Consider the following 22,981-nt stretch of genomic DNA (forward strand, 5'->3'; position numbering starts at 1 on the left):
TGAGGGGAGGGGCGTGAGGGTCGGTGTACACACTCGATGTTACAGGAAGTGTTCGGTGTGGAGAGGGGGCAGAGTCTGGAATGTAGGGGAGACAGTGATAGTAATGATGACGGAGCTCTGTACACAGGTCGGCTCAATGTGTGTGATGGAGGGGGCGGGGTATGATTTGAGGCAGACTGATAGACACGACGGGTTGGAGGGCTGGCATTCATGGGCGGGCTCTGCAGACAGCCCCTCCCCTCTTCCTTTCTCTGCCACGCTCTTACTGCTCTCCCTCTCTCTCAGGCAGCTGTCACATTCCCTCCATCCTGGGCTCATCATGTTCAGGGCTCTCTTCCTGCTGCTCGTGCTCTCCTCCTCTGCACTGATCTGGGCGGACACCGAGGAAGAGGAGAGTGACAATGGCACGGATCTCAGCATAGAGACTGTGGTAAGCGGTGCCAGCAGTACACGTGTTATTAGTGACCTGTCACAGGTGGGGGGTGACTTGGCCCCTCCAGCTGTCATTGGTAGCTGTTCTCCTCCTTCTGTCACTCTCTATACTGACATCCCAGCTGGGACCTTTCTGCTCCAGATCTCCTGGTGTCCTGAGGCTCAGCACAGGAAGCCCAGTGATGTCCATCCCCTGTCATGTCCAGACACTGATCAGTCGTGGATGTGTGCAGCTCTTCTCCCCCACCTGTTCTCTGTGTCCCCTTGTCACTATGTGTCTGTCACACATCTTCCAGCATGCTTCTCTGCATCTTCCCGCTGCTTTCCTCTCATCAGCTCTTATAACCTCCCTTCTTTCTCAATGGAAGATCGTTACTCTGTTACCTGTTAAACCTCCAGATTGCTGTGTTCCTGTTGTTGTGCCCCTACAAGAAGCCCATTCTATGCCCTATTCCCCCCAATCTGTCTGTGATTGAGTCCCTAGCTGTGCCCCCCTGTATGACTTGTCTCTTTCCTGTAACAGGAGAAGCCAGAGTCTTGTGTGGACCAAGTGGATATGGGGGACACCATTCAGCTTCACTACACGGTGAGTGTTTTACCCCCCCAGACCACATCTGGGCCAGAGCCGGTAACATCTGTAACAACAATAACACGTCAGCACTAGGGCCCAGCCTGCACACACAGGGGGTGGGAGGAGATGATGGAGGTGGAGATCAGGCGGAGCCCCTCCTGCCCGCTCTATCCCATTCAGATCACACTACACAAGTACCTAACATGCCAGCTCCTAGATAGACGAGGGGGGGGGGGAGAGGAGCACTAACACATTCATCTGGGGTCATCTCAGGTGATTCTAGCTGTACTTCTCACTCTCTAATAAACCTTCCCCCATTGTATTGAGGAATTAAATGACAATTGTTGTGCTTTTCCCAAATCTGTCCTACAGGCAGTCCCACCATCGAATCTGCACATTCAGGATCTGTAGCAGGCACCCTTGTGTGGCCTACTAATTGCTTTATAGCAGAGATTTCATTATCCCATTCATTAGCAGAATAACATTGGAACCAAATGAAGCAATAAATTGCATTCAGACTAAAGGGGCTGACATATGGGAAAGCAGCTCTAACACTGTCTTCAAACTTCTCCATAAACATGTATACTATGGGGTTGATTTACTAAAGGCAAATGCAGTCGCTGTAGATCTGAGGGGAAGATCTGAAGTGAGAGGAAGCTCTGCTGATTTCTATCATCCAATCGTGAAAGCAAACATGCAGTTTTTTATTTTCCTTGCATGTCCCCCTCTGATCTACAGAGACTGCACTTGGAGTGCACAGTGTATTTGCCTTTAGACCCCTTTCACACTGGGGCGTTTTTCAGGTGCTTTAGCGCTAAAAATAGCGCCAGAAAAAAGCCTCAGCTGCAATCCCAGTGTGAAAGCCCGAGTGCTTTCACACTGGGGCGCTACGCTGGCAGGGCGTCAGAAAAAGTCCTGCAAGCAGCTTCTTTGCAGCGCTGTAGGAGAATACACCGCTCCTAAAGTGTCCCTGCCCATTGAAATCAATGAGCAGCACCGCAAAGTGCCGCTGCAGCTGCGTTTTGTAGGTGGTTTTAACCCTTTTTCGGCCGCTAGAGGGGGTTAGAACTGCCCCGCTAGCGGGCGAATAGCACCGCTAAAACGACGGTAAAGTGCTGCTAAAAATAGCAGCCCTTTACCGCCGACGCCCGGGCGCTTTCAGTGTGAAAGGGCTCTTAGTAAATAATCCCCTCCCGTTACCAAATGTATTGGGACACCTGCCTTTACATGCACATGAAGTTTAATGGCATCCCAGTCTGTAGGGTTCAATATTGAGTTGGCCCATCATTTGCAGCCATAACAGCTTCAACTCTTCTGAGAAGGCTGTCCACAAGGTTTAGGAGTGTTTCTATGGGAATGTTTGACCATTCTTCCAGAAGTGCATTTGTGAGGTCAGGCACTGATGTTGGGTGAGAAGGCCTGGCTTGTAGTCTCCGCTCTAATTCAGTCCAAAGGTGTTCTATCGGGTTGAGGTCAGGACTCTCTGCGGGCCAGTCAAGTTCCTCCACCCCAAACTCCCTCATCCATGTCTTTATGGACCTTGCTTTGTGCACTGGTGCGCAGTCATGTTGGAACAAGAAGGGGCCATCCCCAAACTGTCCCCACAAAGTTGGGAGCATGAAATTGTCCAAAATGTCTTGGTATGCTGACGCCTTATGAATTCCCTTCACTGGAACTAAGAAGCCAACCCCTGAAAAACCCCACACCATAATCCTCTCTCCACCAAATTATTTGGACCAGTGCCCAAAGCAAGGTCCATAAAAGACACGGATGAGCGAGTTTGGGGTGGAGGAACTTGACTGGATTGCACAGAGTCCTGACCTCAACCTGATAGAACATCTTTGGGATGAATTAGAGGGGAGACTGCGAGCCAGGCCTTCTCGTCCACATCAGTGCCTGACCTCACAAATGCACTTCTGGAAGAATCATCAAACATTCCCATAGATACACTCCTAAACCTTGTGGACAGCCTTCCCAGAAGAGTTGAAGCTGTTATAGCTGCAAAGGGTGGGCCAACTCAATATTTAACCCTGTGAACTAAGGCCTGGTTCACACCTAGGCATTTTTTTTTTTTTTTTAGTGCATTTTCAGTTTTGCAGAAACAGACTACAGTTTATTTAACATGGTTTCCTATGGATGTAGCTCACATCTGTGCATTTTATGGAAACGGCCAGGGACTTTTTTTCTGGTTTTTGGTTCCATAGACTTCAATGGATCAAAAGCGTGTATTGAAATGTGCAAACTGCAACCTGCATAGGTGTGAATCAGGCCTGAGACTTGGATGCCATTAAAGTTCATGCGCGTGTAAAGGCAGGCGTCCCAATACTTTTGGTAACATGGTGTATGTTCAGCATGGCTAAGGCTGATGTCCGATGGGCGAGTCTGCCACTGGTGAAAATTTGCCAGCAGCAGCATTGCTAAGAGGCTGCCTGCCTGTTGCTATTGAATCACTCACTACCTTTGTAGCCAAGACATGGAGATGTCACTCCCATCCCCAGTGATGGAGATTCGGCAGCATTCAGAGCAGTGACAAAGTGATATCTCACTGCTTCAGCTGTGCAAATTTGTCACACTTCAGCCATCGCGTGTCAAGAGGATTCCCATTATTGTCTATGGGGCACATTCTCACCTTCGCAATGCACTTCTGCATAACATAGAAAAAAGGGGCAAACACTGCTTTTGAAGGGACATTTTTTGGCCTCATAGACTTTAATTAGAGCACATGTATAATGCATGAAATGTACAGACACACAAGTGTATACTGCCACTGACAACTTTCCACTAGCAGCAGCCTAAAGCCTCGTACACATGGTACGATTGTCCTAAAATCTGACCGTTAGTACGCTCCTTTTGACAATTTGTCCAATTTTCCGCCAACAAATGTTGGATGACAAGCTAGTAAATTTTCGGCGGACAATGGTTTGACATCAGATTTTCGTATGGTTAGTACACAAATCCGTCACACAAAAGTCGAAAGTACAAACACGCATGCTCGGAATCAATGCTCACCAAACACGAAATTAGCAGAAGGGGCCCAAAAGGTGGCGCTCAAGAGTTCAAATCCCTCATAGTAAGTCACTACATTTGTGTTTGTTGCACGACAATTGTGTACCGTTAGTATGCAAAACAAGATCCAGGCACACGCCCTTTTGACAAAAATCAGATGCTCGGTTGGCCAACAATCGTACCGTGTGTACGAGGCTTTAGGCTCAATTCACACTAATGTGTTTTTTGATGCTTTTTGCATTTTGCAGAAATGCAGGGAATTTTTTTAACATGGGTTCCTATGGAACATGTTCAAATTAATACATTTTTGTGCCTCTGTGTTTTTGGAAAGGGTCAGGGACTTTTTTTCTTGCAAAATGCAGCGTTTTGCATGTAATAGACTTCAATGGACCCGCATCCAACACACAAGTACTGCATTTTTAGTGCGATGTTGCCGTAATTTGTGTTTTGCACACCTCCTGCATGGGGGGTGTCCCCTCCAAATTCATACCAGACCGAAGGGCCTGGTATGGACTGGGGGGGGGGACCCCACATTGTTATTTTCGTGAATTTTTTTTAAGCTGGCAATTTTTTTTATTTTCTTAAATTCAGCTGTCAGCGGGGAAGCCTGCTAACATCTGATGACTCATCCGTTGCTAAGGACGCGGAGGCCGGCTTCACGACCCTCTCCTTCGCAACCAGCTATAAACAGTGATCGCAAAACTCAAATTGTGGCAAAATCACAGTAAAAATGCGGTTGCAGAAACGCAAAAAGCACAGCAAAAATCACTGCAGAAACGCTCAAAAGCAACATGCATAGATGTGAATCAAGCCTATAGCTGGGAATACACTAGAGGAATTTTAAATTATTTTTCTGAAAATTGTTAGAACATTTGACTGTCATTTGAAAGTAATTCAAGATTTTGTTCACTTTTGGCCCCGGTTCACACTACGTGGTGCGGGAAACCGCATGTGATTTTGAACAGGAATCGCACCACATTCCTGTTCAAATCACATGCGAATCTTCAGCAGTGCGATTTGTGACATTATTTGGTATGGCTCCAATCGCACTTTAACCACTTGCCGACCGCCGCACGACGATGTACGTCCAAACTTTGAAGGGGTATATCGTTATGGCAGCAGCTAGCTGCCATAACCCCGGTATCCCCGTTTTCGTGCGGCGACCGGCTTTCAGATAAAAGTGGTCTCTGCGGCGGATTCGCCGCAAGATCACTTTTTATCGGTGGTGGGAGAGGCCCCCCCCCTCCCGCCGCGATCCACTGCCCTCCGCCGCTTACCGGAGCCATCGGTAGCGGCGAAGGCGATCGCATCCGTCTCCGTCCTGTGCCTGGAGACGAGTGAGGCTAAGATGGCGCCCACTCGTCTCCATGACACTGCTGGGCGGAAGCGACGTCACTTCCGTCCATGCCTCTTAAAGGCACATTTTTTCAAATGTCTTTTTTTTTTTTTATTGCATTTTAGTGTAAATATGAGGTCTGAGGTCTTTTTGACCCCAGATCTCATATTTAAGAGGTCCTGTCATGCTTTTTTCTATTACAAAGAAATGTTTACATTCCTTGTAATAGGAATAAAAGTGACACAATTTTTTTTTTTTAAAAAACAGTGTAAAAATAAATAAAATAATGTAAAATAAATAATAATAAAAAAAAAAATTTAAACCCCCCCCCCCCCGTCCCGACGAGCTTGCGCGCAGAAGCGGACGCATACGCCCGCATATGAAAACGGTGGTCAAACCACACATGTGAGGTATCGCTGCGACTGGTAGAGCGGGAGCAATAATTCTAGTCTTAGACCTCCTCTGTACCGCAAAATATGCAACCTTTAGAATTTTTTAAACGTCGCCTATGGAGATTTTTGAGAGTAAATGTTTGACGCCATTCCACGAGCGGGCGCAATTTTGAAGCGTGACATGGTGGGTATCAATTTACTTGGTGTAACATTATATTTCACAATATAAAAAAAAATTGGGCTAACTTTACTGTTGTCTTATTTTTTTATTCAAAAAAGTAAATTTTTTTCCAAAAAAAGTGCGCTTTTAAGACTGCTGCGCAAATATGTTGCAAAAAAAGTATTGCAACGACCGCCATTTTATTCTCTAGGGTGTTAGAAGAAAAACCATATATAATGTTTGGGGGTTCTAAGTAAAACAGGTTTTTTGCTAGAAAATTAAACATGTAAACACCTAAAATCCAAAACGAGGCTGGTCCTTAAGTGGTTAATTTTTCACCCAAAACATGTAGGACCCTTTCTTTGTTTGCACCAGAATCTGATCGCATGGGTGTTCACACGCATGTGATCCGATTTCTGCAAATCTCACTGTGAACCGATAACAGAACATACACACCCGCATTGATTTGCATAAACGGGGTGCGAATTGCACGCGGTGTGGAATCCGCACAGAACGCGCTGCAAATTCAAAACGCACAAGTGTGAACCAAGGCTTAAAGTGTAAGTTCACCTTTAGGAGCATATTACATGTTTTACCCATATTTAGGGTGTAATGTAACATGCTCCCATGCACCCACCTCTTGCCACCAACGCTCCCCTCTCTGTGACAGCAGGCGGGGGACCTTCTTCCTGCATTGGCTGTCACTTTTTCCTGTGAATGAAAAAACAAGTACTTGTAGTTTGAATGGGCTGATGATCAGTATGCTTGTAGTCAATCAATTCTTTTTCTAGTTTTGTAACCTTTATGGGGCCGTTATGGGTTTATGGTCACAAAGCTAGAGGAAGACTGTGCAGGAATGGAAGGCGCGCACACCTAGTGCATTACCAAAGATAATTTAATAATAAAATTGTTTTATATAAAAGTGCATACTCACAAAATGCAACTGACGAAAGGCCATAAAAACAATGCATGGACATGCACAGAACACGGGGTACAGCTAACGCGTTTGGGGAACACCCCCTTCCTCTGAGCCTAGCTCTAAGGGGGTGCACCCCCAAAATGCGTTAGCTGTACCCCGTGTTCTGTGCATGTCCATGCATTGTTTTTATGGCCTTTCGTCAGTTGCATTTTGTGAGTACACACTTTTATATAAAACACTTTTATTATTAAATTATCTTGGGTAATGCACTAGGTGTGCGCGCCATCCATTTCTGTTTTTCTTGTAGTTCCTTTCGGATTACCCCATCTGAGGAAGGCAGCATCCACCCAGTTTTGGATAGCATTATATACCTTTCACACCACCATTTTATCTGACATCTGTTACTCCACACCTTGGAAGACCTATTAGCGCTGGAAGTGACTGTGTTTTTTGGAAGACTGTGCAGGAGCCTGACATTGCACCTGCGATCTGCTGATCATGGGTGCAATGGTCTTCAGGCTCTAGTAAAAAAAGAATATATACTTGCCTGCAAAAATTTGTGCATTTCATTTTTATGTTTGAATGGGCTGATGATCAGTACGCTCATAGTTAATTCACTCTTCTTCTAGCTTTGTGACTGAAAGCCTTTATGACAGTGGCGGCTGGTGCTCAAAATTTTTGGGAGTGCAAACAAACTGAAACATTTTTGAAAAAAACCCATCAAATGCAGCCACTGTGCCCATCAAACGCAGCCACTGTGCCCAACTGCCTATCATATGCTGCCAGTGTGCCCAACTTCCCTTCAAATGCTGCCAGTGTGCCCAACTGCCCATCAAATTCTGCCAGTGTGCCCATCAAATGCTGCCAGTGTGCCCCCCGCCCACTCGCCGTCTGCCCGGCACTTACCCTGTGTCTGTGGGGCAGCGGGTGACGGCGACGAGCGGGGTCCTTCATGCGTCTCCTGCCTCCTGATCCATCCAATCGCAGCGCCTGTCATTTCAGCCAATCAGGTGACAGGTAACAGACCCGAGCACCTGATTGGCGGAGAGGCGGTTCTGTGTCAGGAAAGCGAATGACTATTCGCTTTCCTAACACAGCTGAGTGGACTGCGAGCGCCAACCATGCCGCTCGCAGTTCACCTATTTTGCAGCCTTACTTACCAGCTCCGCTCGGGCTTCCACTGAGCTTCTGACGTCACTTCTGGTTTCCCTCTGGCACAGGGAAACCGGAAGTAATGTCTTAACTCCAAGAAAAAAGCACCGGCGGAAGTTGTTCGGCGCGATGGAATGCGCCACAAAGCAGGTAAAAATACTGCAAATGAAGGGCCTCTTCTGCAATCTCGTGATTGCATTGACGTGGCGCTTCCCAAAGAGCGCCCGAACACAGTGCACGTAAAGGAAATTTTTTTTTTTCTATTTTTTTTTTTTTTTAAAGGGCCTTTTTAAAAAATAAATTTAATTTTTTTTTTTTTTTTTTTTTACTGCTGGGGGGAAATTTGCATTTCATTTTTTATTTATTTTTTTTTTGAAAGGTGAACTAAGCCTTTAACATTCGATTCTGGAATGAATGGACTTAATGAACAAAAACCACACACACTGATAGAAATTTGTACATTCGAAAAGAAAAAAATTCCAACCTGCTCCTTCAAATTTTGTAATCACTGCATTCAAAAACAAATGTTTATTTGACCCCACTAAAGATTCGAAAAACAAATATTCTTACTGTCAAAAACGTGGAACACACAGACAACACTCTGGTGCTTTTGTTTGGGAAGAAACCTGTTTGCAAACCTGTTTTATCATCCAGGATGTCTCTGCAGTCACCACAGATGATGGGGATGCATATCTCATATCTGATGGCACCTTAGGAGCGCAGTCGGATTGAAACAGATGTGGGGAAAGCTCACCTCATATTTAATGGCACCTTAAGGGTTTATTCACTAAGGCATATGCATATTTTTTACACGGAATGCAGGCTCTTGCTGGCAGAGCTGGCAGAAGATCCTGGATAAAATACACAACTACAGTACTCACATTTAAATGTATCCACTTCAGCTCCGGGAGATTCCCCCTTTCCCCCCCCTTCATGACCAGGCCATTTTTTTTGCTATGCGGCACTTCGCTACTTTAACTGACAATTGCGCAATCGTGCAACACTCTGTACATGAATGAAATTTATATAATTTTGTTCACACAAATAGAGCTTTCTTTAGGTGGTATTTGATCACCTCTGGTTTTTTTTTTTATTGTGCGCTATAAACAAAAAAAGGCCAAACGTTTTGGAAAGAAAAAAAAATTGTTTTACTTTCTGCTATAAAACACATCCGATAAATAAAAAAAATCAAATTTCTTCATAAATTTAGGCCAAAATGTATTCTGTTTTGTTTTTGGTAAAAAGAAAAAAAAACACGAGTGTATATTTGTGTGAAAGGTATATATTCTACAAATGGTGGTGTGTATATATATGTAATGGTTTTTTTTTGTTTTTTTTTTTTTATACTACTAATGGCGGCAATCAGTGACTTATAGTGGGACTGCTATAGTGCAGGGGGCAATCTGACACTAACTGACACTGGGGGGAGGGGGGTACTCTGACTGACTGCCACTGACATCACCAGTGACACTGAGCCCGGGTTCACACTGCTTGCGACTTCCGAGCGACTTTTAAGTCGGACCCCAGTGCGACTTCGACACGACTTGCATGCGACTTCTATAACAGAAGTCAATGCAAGTTGAACCAAAAGTAGTGCAGGAACCTTTTTCTAATTTGGAGCGACTCAGGTCGCACTGACTAGAACGGCTCCATTGCACAGAATGGGGTCCGACTTCTGATGCGGCAAGCGCTCCAAAGTCGGAGCGATTGTTGCATCAGTGTGAACTGGGCCTAATACAGTGATCAGTGCTAATAATATACACTTTCACTGTACTAATGTCACTGGCTGGGAAGGGGTTAATATTTAAGGGCAATTAAAGGGTTATCTGCGTGACTACAATGTTTACTGTGTGTGCTATGTTGTGTTTTCACTTAGCAATGTACCGGTTTTTATTCCAGGGAGAAGAAAAACGTCACATCGCCACTGTCAGAAGAGAGCTATGTGTTGTTTACCTACACAGAGCTTTCTTCTGTCATTTGCTTAGCTGATCAGCGGGTGCCAGCCATAAATCATTGGCTGGTACCCGCTGATCAGCTTGTGGTGCAGCAAATGGCATCACAGCCAGGGTGGCGGATCTGTACACCCCCTACCCGGAAGAAGCGGATCACATACATTTACATTCGACGCAGAGGGGCTGCTCTGTCACAGTATATCTGTGATAGACGGTCCCCAAGTGGGTATACAGCATTTCAGCATATACAGTTTTTCTATTGACTTTATCCATGTATGCGTATATGCATTACCATTCATTTACAGTTATTAACATTAGTTTAGATTTGCACACTCGTAAAGTCTGCAGATCTGTATGGCCCCGGACTCAGCTGTGTCCTACTTTTTTTTTTTTTTTTTTTTTTTCTGCTGCCAAATGCAGTGCACAATTTTGTTTGTAGAAGCTGCTGTGTATGGCCCCAATGATTCCTATAGTGCTAAGTTCAGATGAGTATAAAACTACAGGTATATACACGTACGTAAACGTACATATCTAAACGTTGCATTTTAGATGCCCGTGTGAATGAATGAGCCCTAAAGGTGACCATACAGCCTGACTGAATCAGGTATTGAGGATGCTTATCTTATGTCTGATGGCACCCTAAAGAGGAATTTCACCCCCCCCCCCCCCCCCCACAGCGTTGGCTGAATCCACAGATTCGCTCCAGGCTATGGAAGGATCCCAACAATAATGGTGGGATTCAGGCAGATGCCTGATTGCCAGCTGGCTTAGCCTCTCAGTGCACTGCTGGGAGCCTGACTTAGCCACTTCCACCACCTGCACAGCTCGGCACATCTGTGAGCACTGGAGGGGCAGAGCGCTCCCTACTCAGAGTGTACTGAGAACAGCGAGATTAGCATTCATGTGATCATTCAGTTCTCGGGCTGTTTCCCACAGGCTTCAGCATATATAAGAGCAGTATAAACAACAAGCTTTGACCAAGCATTTTTAGAGCTTTTAGCAAGCTTTGTTGAAGCTTTTAAAGTGTCATTCAACTCCAGTTTGTAGATGTTGAACACAGATCACAGATCTGGCTAATTGCCACTTTAAGCAAGCTGCTAGCAAGTCAGCAGGCTTTCAACAAGCTTTAAGAAGTGCTAAAGCCTGCTAGCAGCTTGTTTAAAGTGGCAACCAGCACCCCCATTAGGATCTGTGATCGGCAGCGATCAGCTGTATAATTTTCCCTCTAATTCACTTGCATAGTGATTGGTTATCTACTACAAGTGAATGTGGATAATCCAAGCAAAGAAGTTCTTGTTAGGCCTGATTCACACCTATTCAATTTTTGTGCTTTTTGCATTTTGCAGATTTGCTCTACAGTTCATCTAACATGGTTTCCTATGGAATACGTTCTGTAGTGCAAATCTGCAAAATGCAAAAAGCAATAAAAATGCATAGATGTGAACCCAGCCTTACTGCTTATGAGCACATGAGACTAAGGCTCCTTTCACACTGGGGCAGTTTGCAGGCGCTATTGCGCTAATAATATCGCCTGCAAACCGACCCGAAATAGCCACTGCTGTCTCTCCAGTGTGAAAGCCCCGAGGGCTTTCACACTGGAGTGGTGCGCTAGCAGGATGGGATAAAAGGTCCTGCTAGCAGCATCTTTGGAGCGGTGTACACACCGCTCCTGCCCATTGAAATCAATGGGATAGCGCGGCTATACCAACGGCAAAGCGTTTGCGGTGGTTTTTAACCCTTTCTTGGCTGCTAGCGGTGGGTAAAACCTCCCTGCTAGCGGCCGAATACCGACGGTAAAGCGCCGCTAACAATAGCGGAGTGTGAAAGGGGCCTAAGGCTGCTTGCACGCTGAGGCGGTTTTCAGGCATTTTAGAAATAGCCTCTAACGCCTGAAAACCGCCTCCCCATTCATTTCATTGTGACTTTTCACACTGGGGCGGTGTGCTTGCGGGACGTTCTGAAAAGCCCTGCAAGCAGCATCTTTGTAGCAGTTTGGGAGCGGTGTAAACATGGCTCCCAAAACGCCCTGCCCATTGAAATGAATGGGCAGCGCTGCCAAAGTGCCTGTAAAGCGCTTCGGCATCGCCACAACATGGGCGCTTTTAACCCTTTTTTCAGCTGCTAACGGGGGTTAAAAGCGCCCCGCTAGTGTCCGAAAAGCGCTGCTAAAACGACAGTAAATCATCGCTAATACTAGCGGCGCTTTACCACTAATGCACCCCCCGCCCCAGTTTGAAAGTAGCTTTATTGCAGTTGGCAGTGACAGTGTAAGGCCGGGTTCACTTATATGCGGCCGCAGTTCACAGCAGGGGTCCAGTACGTTTCTGTACACCGGTTCGGGTGCGATTCAGGTCCGAATCTTTGCCTGAATTTGCACATGAACCGGACCCAAAGACGCACAAGACCCTTCTGCAATCCAGACTGCGGCCGCTCCGAACCTGTGTAAAGAGGCGGTCACACTCAGCTGTAATGCAGAGAAACCCGCTTTCAATTCCCATATATGTGAACCTAGCCTAAGGCTCTATGTACACAGGGTGTTTGCTTTTCTCCTGAATGACTTTAGTCTCGGTTCACAACGATGCGGTGCGAATCTGAAGCGATTTCACAGTGCCGATTATGTTGTCACAGGTGCGATTCGAATGAAAATGAATGTAATTTCTGAGAAGCTTTGGCATAGCTGGAGATAAAATTTGCACCAAATCCTCACTAAGCTCGCACAGAACCCTTTTATTAACCGGATCAGAATATTTTAAATGTGTAATAAATGAAGGAGTTGTGTACAAGAAGATAAATCAAATGCAACCAGCACAATGCTCATCTCTCACCGGTCATCAGTACATGTGTATTTTGGACAAGAGTTGATAGACCCAATTTTGGTGTATTGAACAGGGTAATACAAGGTTATGCACCAGAAGTGCAGCAGGTGTTTTTTATCCCATTGTACAGTAGCTCTGTGCAACGTTTTGGTATTCCAATGACCCATGTTGTAAGAACAGATTTTGAGACGTACATAGATTGTCTGCATAAGAGAAAAAGCATTTATACGACATGGTGTAGTAAATTACAAAGGGTACCTGGAAATGAAAAGTGGGGTGAATTGAATCTTTGAGGGCTCATTTACATCTTTGTGTCGTGTTAAAGTGGGAGTAAACTCCCTTGGCTCATTTTTTACTTATAGGTAAGCCTATAATAAGGCTTACCTATAGGTACTGTAAATATCTCCTAAAATGTGTGCCTTTACTTGTGAAGGAGCCACTGATGTCACCGGCGCATGCCTGTGCCGTTCCTTTAGAGCCCTGTGGTGTGCACAGCGAATCCCATGTGCATGCTCGGGAGTGACGTTATCGCGGCTTGTCCATTTAAAGGAAAGGAATACCAGGTGAAGATGGAAGCCCTGTCAGCAGTGACGGCGTGCCGCTGAAGGGCTTCATTTTAAGGTAAGTTTCACACAGTGTGCTAGTATGTGATGCATACTAGCGCATTATAACATTGCCTTTCATTAGGAAATGTTTTATTATTTATTTATTTATTTTTGACGAGTTGTCTACCACTTTAAGGCAGACCATTCATTTCAATGCGTCTTTAAAGGCCTGTACACGCGATCATAAAATGGTACTAAGAATACCGCTTTCAAAGAGATCGTATGATAATCTGATCGTTAATACAGAGCTTTCGACAGCCAATCATGACAATTCATGCAACATTATCCAATGAGACAACCATGAAAAATGTTCTCGTACTATACCAGATCATACAATAGTTGTTGTCTGAAAATTCAATATAAATACAATGTGATACATTACATCACTTCCGAATTTTTATTCTGTTATACGAGAATTTTCGTAAGTTTAGTTACCTCTTCATCACGCCAAGAGAAAGGTGCATGCACTATTTTTTAGCAACGCAGTACACCATAATACACAGGAGTGCATTGCTGTGCATTGTGACATGCTGCAGCACAGGTGCGTTGGGAGGCCATTTATAATGAATGACATTGCAGCACAACATTGCGCATAATACAGCTACATATCTGTGTGAAGCAACTCTATTTTATCAGATTCCCCAACATATATATTATTGGATACTTGAAGTGCTCTTCACCTCATGTTATACTTTTGGTAAATTATCACCAAATTCACTTCACCCTATTCATGCTTTCTGGTCCCTGTAGCGATCAGTCCCTCACATTGCCCAAGTTGATAAGAAAACATTAAAGTAATTAACAGTACCTAATCTGGACATTATTTGGTTTGAGGGTACGGTCACACTGTGTGAGAGCCTGAGTGCTTTCATACTGGAGCGGTGCGCTTGCACGATTTTAGAAAAAGTTTCGGCAGCGACGATTTTCAGGTGCATTTAACCCTTTCTTCGGCCGCTAGCGGGGGCACTTTTAACCCCCGCTGGCGGCCGAAGAAAGGATGATCTGTGTTCCTGGCCGAAAAGCGCCACTAAAATGACATTAAAGCGCCCCTAAAACTAGCTGTGCTTTACCGCTAACTCGGAGTGGTGCCAGTGTGAAAGGGGTCTGAACGCGGGTTTGAAATTGTGTGAGTTCAGCTGAACTCGCACAATTTCAAACCCGCATTTCAGTGAGAGTTCGGGGGCGATTTGAAAGATATCTGTGCGGGTTCAGGTATGGATGTCTATTGAAATCACACCCGAGGTCGCCGAAAGTAGTGCAGGAACTACTTTTGGAAATCGGCGCGGCGCTGCAAAATCAGCATCGCACCGATTGGGATAGTGCCGTTGCCAGCAGTAGGCTGCGATTTAGCATGAAATTTGACAATGTGAACAGGGGGCTTAATGTGATTATAATGAGGATTAAATAGTTAATTGTGACAGCTAGCTCCACATGGGACTCTATTAATCACCCAGCTGATATTCTATTCTGCTCCCTGATCCACCAATATAAACTATTTCAGAGCATTGAAGAAATACCAGGAGGTCTGTGTGCCTAGTCACCGCATCCTTGACTTAGTAGCCTCCTCTTGTGCTGAATGGCTGAAGTGACAATGCAGGGACATAGCGAATAAAAGGGGAATGTAGGAAGGTTGTGCACTCCCTTCTATGTTGTTTGGTTACTGCATTGCTACATCTCTGCTGTACATTAATTCATGGCAGTGTCAGGCTGCAGAAGGGATTACTTCCCAAGACTCGAGCTGAAATAGTATGGGGAAGTCTTGTGAAATACCAAACAGCTGCCAATGTGTATTCGGACATATTATGCATGAGTGAGAAATGCGCACAGTTTTACCATACATAATGAAACAATTTCATACATGTATCTTACCTATAGCAAATCTTTTTTTTTTTTTTTTTTTTTTCCCCAAGTCTCTATATAAACAAATCTTTTTACTGTTTTCCTCAGAAGTCCAAGGGAAACTATTTTATACAATCTAGTCTTGTTTGCTAAAAAAAAAAAAAAAAAAAAAATGTTTACCTTACCTGCTCTGTTGCAGTTGGTTTTGCACAGAGCAGCCCAGATCCTCCTCTTCTCAGGTCCCTCTGCGTCACTCCTGGCCCCTCCCTCCTGCCGAGTACCCCCGCAGCAAGCAGCTTGCTACCGGGGCACCCGAGCCGGGCCAGGGCTCTGTGTGTTCACTCAGACATGGAGCCCTGACTCGGCTCCGCCCCCTCTCTCTCCTCATTGGCTCACTAACTTTGACAGCAACGGGAGCCAATGGTGCCTGCTGTGTGTCTCAGCCAATCAGGAGGGAGAGTCTCTCGTGCAACATCGCTTGATCAAGATGGGGCTCAGGTAAGTATGAGGAGTGCACACAGAAGGTTTTTTTTTATCTTAATGCATAGAATGCATTAAGATGAAAGCCTTCTGCCTTTAGAACCACTTTAAGGCTGAGTTCATACTATTGCGATTTGGATGCGGGATGCTCTACGGAGCCGTTTTTCTGTTATTGAGCTACCCTCGGGCCTCTTGCACACAGACACCTAAATATGCAACATTTTAAGGGTCCTTTAACACTGGGCTTAAAAAAAATCCCCAGTTCTTTTGGCAGAAACTAATCGCTCACATAGAGCATTTTTGTACACGTATTTAGAAGCATTCATCGCGCTTTTTTTTTTTTTTTTTTTTTTTTTTTTTTCTGCCAGAACACTCTTCCCAAAAATGCAACCCAGGTTTTTTTTTTTTTTTTGTTTTTTTTTTTCCTGCCTCTAAACGCTAAGCTTAAAGTGTTACTAAACCCAGGACCCTGCATTCACTATATCTGGTCTCCCACAGTACGCAGAACATGGAAAGGCAGATATTTTAGTAAATATAAACTGCTAAATATCTTTTCTCATCAGCAGTATATAGCAGTCTTGTGACTTCTATCAGTGTGCAGCCAAGCACTGGTTAAAGGTTGTAGAAGGAGTTTTCATTCTCCTCTGACTGTCCTATGAGGCTGCATGACTTCTGGCCCTCTGTCTGGACAGTGTTGAGTGGCCCTGTGCCAATCACATGCACCCTCCCAAAAAAAAACTCTCTTGCAATACATAACAAACTGAGCATGTGCAGAGTGCCCCCAAGACTCTGTACTATCAGCAGATGAATTGGGGACTGTGGAAGAAGGGAAGGATCAGAGAAGACAGGATCAAACAGCCTTTTTACGCAATTAAGCAGATGATCCCCTTAGGTTCCACAGCAAGTACAACGAGCATGCTTTACTGCATATACAGACTGATTTTATTGTACTGTTGTGGGTTTAGTAACACTTTAACCACTTGCCGACTGCCTCACGATGATATACGTCGGCAGAATGGCACGGGCAGGCAGAATCACGTACCTGTACGTGATCTGCCTCCCGTGGGCGGGGGGTCCGATCGGACCCCCCCCCCCCGGTGCCCAAGGCGGTCGGCTTTGGTCTGGGAGCAATGAGAGGTGAGGGGGAGACCATCCGTTCGTGGCCCCCCCCCCCCCTCGCGATCGCTCCCAGCCAATGAGAATCTTCCTTTGCTGCTGTATGCTAAACAGCAGCAAAGAAAATGATGTCATCTCTCCTCGGCTCGGTATTTTCCGTTCCGGCGCCGAGGAGAGAAGACTTCACTGTGAGTGTAAAACACACACTCAGTAGAACATGCCAGGCACACATTACACCCCCAATCGCCCCCCCCCCCCCCCCCCGTCACACTGACACCAAGCAGGTTTTTTTTTTTTTTCTGATTACTGCATGGTGTCAGTTTGTGACAGTTAGTGTGGTAGGGCAGTTAGGGTTAGCCCCCTTTAGGTCTAGGATACCCCCCCTAATAAAGTTTTAACCCCTTGATCACCCCCCGTCGCCAGTGTCACTAAGCGATCATTTTTCTGATCGCTGTATTCGTGTCACTGGTGACGCTAGTTAGGGAGGTAAACATTTAGGTTCACCGTCAGCGTTTTATAGCATCAGGGACCCCCATATACTACCTAATAAATGTTTTAACCCCTTGATGGCCCCCTAGTTAACCCTTTCACCACTGATCACCGTATAACTGTTACGGGTGACGCTGGTTAGTTTGTTTATTTTTTATAGTGTCAGGGCACCCGCCGTTTATTACCGAATAAAGGTTTAGCCCCCTGATTGCCCGGCGGTGATATGCGTCGCCCCAGGCAGCGTCAGATTAGCGCCAGTACTGCTAATACCCATGCACGCAGCATACGCCTCCCTTAGTGGTATAGTATCTGAACAGATCAATATCTGAGCCGATCAGATCTATACTAGCGTCCCCAGCAGTTTAGGGTTCTCAAAAAGCGAGATCAGCCCAGATACCTGCTAGCACCTGCGTTTTGCTCCTCCGCCCGGCCCAGCCCAGCCCACTCAAGTGCAGTATCGATCGATCACTGTCACGTAAAAAACACTAAACGCATAACTGCAGCGTTCGCAGAGTCAGGCCTGATCCCTGCGATCGCTAACAGTTTTTTTGGTAGCATTTTGGTGAACTGGCAAGCACCAGCGGCCTAGTACACCCCGGTCGTAGTCAAACCAGCACTGCAGTAACACTTGGTGACGTGACGAGTCCCATAAGTGCAGTTCAAGCTGGTGAGGTGGCAAGCACAAGTAGTGTCCCGCTGCCACCAAGAAGACAAACACAGGCCCGTTGTGCTCATAATGCTCTTCCTGCTGCATTCGCCAATCCTAATTGGGAACCCACCGCTTCTGCAGCGCCCGTACTTCCCCCATTCACATCCCCAACCAAATGCAGTCGGCTGCATGAGAGGCATTTTCTTTATGTCCTCCCGAGTACCCCTACCCAACGAACCCCCCCAAAAAAGAGGTTGTGTCTGCAGCAAGCGCGGATATAGGCGTGACACCCGCTATTATTGTCCCTCCTGTCCTGACAATCCTGGTCTTTGCATTGGTGAATGTTTTGAACGCTACCATTCACTAGTTGAGTATTAGCGTAGGGTACAGCATTGCACAGACTAGGCACACTTTCACAGGGTCTCCCAAGATGCCATCGCATTTTGAGAGACCCGAACCTGGAACCGTTTACAGTTATAAAAGTTACAGTTACAAAAAAAAAGTGTAAAAAAAAAAAAAAAAAAAAATATATAAAATAAAAAATAATAGTTGTCGTTTTCATTGTTCTTTCTCTCTCTATTTTCTCTCTCTTGTTCTGCTCTTTTTTACTGTATTCTATTCTGCAATGTTTTATTATGTTTTATCGCGTTTGCTTTTCAGGTATGCAATTTTTTTATACTCTACCATTTACTGTGTTTTATTGCTAACCATTTTTTTGCCTTTAGGTACACCATTCACGACTTTGAGTGGTTATACCAGAATGATGCCTGCGGGTTTAGGTATCATTTGGTATCATTCTTTTCAGCCAGCGGTCGGCTTTCATGTAAAAGCAATCCTAGCGGCTAATTAGCCTCTAGACTGCTTTTACAAGCAGTGGGAGGGAATGCCCCCCCCCACCGTCTTCTGTGTTTTTCTCTGGCTCTCCTCCTGTCTCAACAGGGAACCTGAGAATGCAGCCGGTGATTCAGCCAGCTGACCATAGAGCTGATCAGAGACCAGAGTGGCTCCAAACATCTCTATGGCCTAAGAAACTGGAAGCTACGAGCATTTCATGACTTAGATTTCGCCGGATGTAAACAGCGCCATTGGGAAAGTACATCGATCTTGTTGTGGTCAGATGCTTTAAGGGCAGAGGAGAGATCTAGGGTCTAATAGACCCCAATTTTTTCAAAAAAGAGAACCTGACACTGCCTATTGCTATCATAGGGGATATTTACATTCCCTGAGATAACAATAAAGATGATTAAAAAAAAATGAAAGGAACAGTTTAAAAATAAGATAAAAAAGCAAAAAAAAAATTAAAAAAAAAAAAGCACCCCTGTCCCCCCCTGCTCTTGCACTAAGGCGAACGCAAGCATCGGTCTGGCGTCAAATGTAAACAGCAATTGCGCCATGCATGTGATGTATCACTTCGAAGGTCAGATCGAGAGCAGTAATTTTAGCAGTAGACCTCCTCTGTAAATCTAAAGTGGTAACCTGTAAAAGGCTTTTAAAAATGTATTTATTTTGTTGCCACTGCACATTTGTGCGCAATTTTAAAGCATGTCATGTTTGGTATCCATGTACTCGGCCTAAGATCATATTTTTTATTTCATCAAACATTTGGGCAATATAGTGTGTTTTAGTGCATTAAAATTTTAAAAACTGTGTTTTTTTCCCCAAAAAATGCGTTTGAAAAATCTCTGCGCAAATACTGTGTGAAAAAAAAAAATAAATGAAACACCCACCATTTTAATCTGTAGGGCATTTTGCTTTAAAAAAAAACCCCGAAACCAAGCACCGCCTTCAGGCTTTCTAAGGGCATAAATTTTTGATTTCACTCTTCACTGCCTATCACAGTTTCGGAGGCCATGGAATGCCCAGGTGGAAACCCCCCCCCCCCAAATGACCCTATTTTGGAAAGTAGACACCCCAAGCTATTTGCTGAGAGGTATAGTGAGTATTTTGCAGACCTCACTTTTTGTCACAAAGTTTTGAAAATTGAAAAAAGAAAAAAAAAAAAAGTTTTTTTCTTGTCTTTCTTCATTTTCAAAAACAAATGAGAGCTGCAAAATACTCACCATGCCTCTCAGCAAATAGCTTGGGGTGTCTACTTTCCAAAATGGGGTCATTTGAGGGGGGGGGTTGTGCCACCTGAGCATTCCATGGCCTCCGAATCTGTGATGGGTAGTGAGGAGTGAAATCAAAAATTTACACCCTTAGAAATCCTGAAGGCGGTGATTGGTTTTCGGGGCCCCGTACGCGGCTAGGCTCCCAAAGCGTCCCACACACGTGGTATCCCCATACTCAGGAGAAGCAGCTAAATGTATTTTGGGGTGCAATTCCACATATGCCCATGGCCTGTGTGAGCAATATATAATTTAGTGACAACTTTGTGCAAAAAAAATTTAAAAAAAATTGTCACTTTCCCGCAACTTGTGTCAAAATATAAAATATTCCATGGACTCAACATGCCTCTCAGCAAATAGCTTGGGGTGTCTACTTTCCAAAATGGGGTCATTTGGGGGGGGGGGGGTTTGTGCCATCTGGGCATTTTATGGCCTTCAAAACTGTGATAGGTAGTGAGGAGTGAAATCAAAAATTTACGCCCTTAGAAATCCTGAAGGCGGTGATTGGTTTTCGGGGCCCCGGACGCGGCTAGGCTCCCAAAAAGTCCCACACATGTGGTATCCCCATACTCAGGAGAAGCAGCTGAATGTATTTTAGGGTGCAATTCCACATATGCCCATGGCCTGTGTGAGCAATATATCATTTAGTGACAACTTTTTGTAATTTTTTTTTTTTTTTTTTCATTATTCAATCACTTGGGACAAAAAAAATTAATATTCAATGGGCTCAACATGCCTCTCAGCAATTTCCTTGGGGTGTCTACTTTCCAAAATGGGGTCATTTGGGGGGGGTTTGTACTGCCCTGCCATTTTAGCACCTCAAGAAATGACATAGGCAGTCATAAACTAAAAGCTGTGTAAATTCCAGAAAATGTACCCTAGCTTGTAGACGCTATAACTTTTGCGCAAACCAATAAGTATACGCTTATTGACATTTTTTGTACCAAACACATGTGGCCAAATACATTTTGGCCTAAATGTATGACTAAAATTGAGTTTATTGTATTTTTTTTAATAACAAAAAGTAGAAAATATCATTTTTTTTTCAAAATTTTCGGTCTTTTTCCATTTATAGCGCAAAAAATAAAAACGGCAGAGGTGATCAAATACCATCAAAAGAAAGCTCTATTTGTGGGAAGAAAAGGACGCAAATTTCATTTGGGTACAGCATTACATGACCGCGCAATTAGCAGTTAAAGCGGCGCAGTGCCAAATTGTAAAAAGTGCTCTGGTCAGGAAGGAGGTAAATCCTTCTGGGGCTGAAGTGGTTAAAATATGCCTCTAAACCTCCTAATGTGCATGGATACATAGGATAACATTGAGCTGCTTCTACAGGTAAAAGTCCTGTAGAAGCAGTGTTTTTTTAAGGTCAGTGTGCATAAGGCATTCAGGTGTTTTTTTTTTTTTTTTTTTTTTTTTTTTTACTTATCCAAATGCTTCCTATGGTCTATACACACAGGAGTGTAAACTTGCAATGCGTATAGATCAGTAAAAAAAAATCCCAAAATTTGTATTGCCGGAGAGTATTGTACGTGCAACGTGACCGAAGAAAAGCTAGAAGAATTTTTACACAGGTGTACGCTTACCCATGAATACATGCATTTATATACAGCACATTCTCCGTGTTTTTATGCAGGACTTTTCTGCCACGAATCACGTTCATTTGTTAGTAAGTGTGCAAATACCCCTGACCTTTTCGGATACCAGCAGGCCAGCCAGTCATGTGACCAACTACCATCTTCTCTATGGCAAACCTTACTGTACACTTAATAAAAAGCCACCATCCAGGTATAAAGGAAGCTTCCCAGGATTCGCTTTCAAGAGAGAACATTTACTGACTGCCCAGCATGTGGTTAAGTTCTTATCTATTAGAAAAATCCATAAATGTCACAGAACAGAGCAATGCACCAGCAGGAAACCCAGACAGTTCTCTGTAATAATGCACTTTGTCAGAGTTTTAATAGTTACTTTATCAGGAACATGGTTATGATATTGGGTAGTTTGCTTTTATTCTACATTCCTAGAAGTGACACAAAGCTAAATAGTTGATTGTAAACCTACATGTTTTTAAAATAACAATACTTACCTGCTCTGTGCAGTGGCCCCCAACCCCTTCTTCTGTGGTCCCCCGCCGGCGCTCCAGGCATCTCCCCTTCTTGGTGTGTCACCATAGGAAGCCGCTTCCTACTATGGCACACCTGCAAGCTCAAGCCCCAACCAGGCTGCCTGCTTCTATAGACACAGACAGTGCAGCTCAGCTCTGTCCCGCCCCCTTGTCAGAGGATTTGACTGATAGCAACAGGAACCAAAGGCTCCTTCTGCTATTGTTCTGCCCTGTGAGAGCAAAGAGATCCACTGCTTATGGGTACAGCACTGGATCAAGATCTGGCTCAGGTAAGTATAATGCCCTGTACACACGGTCGGATTTTCCGACGGAAAAAGTGCGATCAGATTGTGTTGTTGGAAATTCCCATCATGTGTGGGCTCCATCGAACTTTTTCCGTCGGAATTTCCGACACACAAAGTTTGAGAGCAGGCTATAAAATTTTCCAACAACAAAATCCGATCGGTTAAATTCCGATCGTGTGTACACAAATTCGCACAAAGTGCCACGCATGCTCAGAATAAATTAAGAGATGAAAGCTATTGGCTACTGCCCCGTTTATAGTCCCGACGTACGTGTTTTACGTCACCCCGTTCAGAACGATCGGATTTTCTGACAACTTTGTGCGACCGTGTGTATGCAAGACAAGTTTGAGCCAACATCCGTCGGAAAAAATCCTAGGATTTTGTTGTCGGAATGTCCGATCGTATGTACAGGGCATAAGAGTGTGGGGGAGACAGCTGCACATAGGGTTTTGTACATTAATGCGTAGAATGCATTAAGGTAAAAATCCTTCTTCTTTTAGAACCACTTTTAATAGTTGTGTTTTTTTTTTTTTTTTTTTTATCTCCCTCA

General features: G+C 44.6%; 1 protein-coding gene across 1 annotated transcript in view; it reads left to right on the forward strand.

The window, feature by feature from the left end:
• Window positions 1–215: 215 nt before the first annotated feature.
• FKBP11 (FKBP prolyl isomerase 11) overlaps window positions 216–22,981 on the forward strand; it is a 73,993-nt gene continuing 51,227 nt past the window's right edge. The window contains exons 1-2 of the mRNA XM_073614058.1: window positions 216–430; window positions 956–1,018. Of these exons, the coding sequence (XP_073470159.1) occupies window positions 320–430; window positions 956–1,018 (174 nt within the window). The 5' untranslated portion in view covers window positions 216–319. The remainder of the gene's footprint in view (window positions 431–955; window positions 1,019–22,981) is intronic.

The sequence above is a fragment of the Aquarana catesbeiana genome, linkage group LG02 (assembly GCF_042186555.1).
Source record: "Aquarana catesbeiana isolate 2022-GZ linkage group LG02, ASM4218655v1, whole genome shotgun sequence".
Classification (NCBI taxonomy): domain Eukaryota; kingdom Metazoa; phylum Chordata; class Amphibia; order Anura; family Ranidae; genus Aquarana; species Aquarana catesbeiana.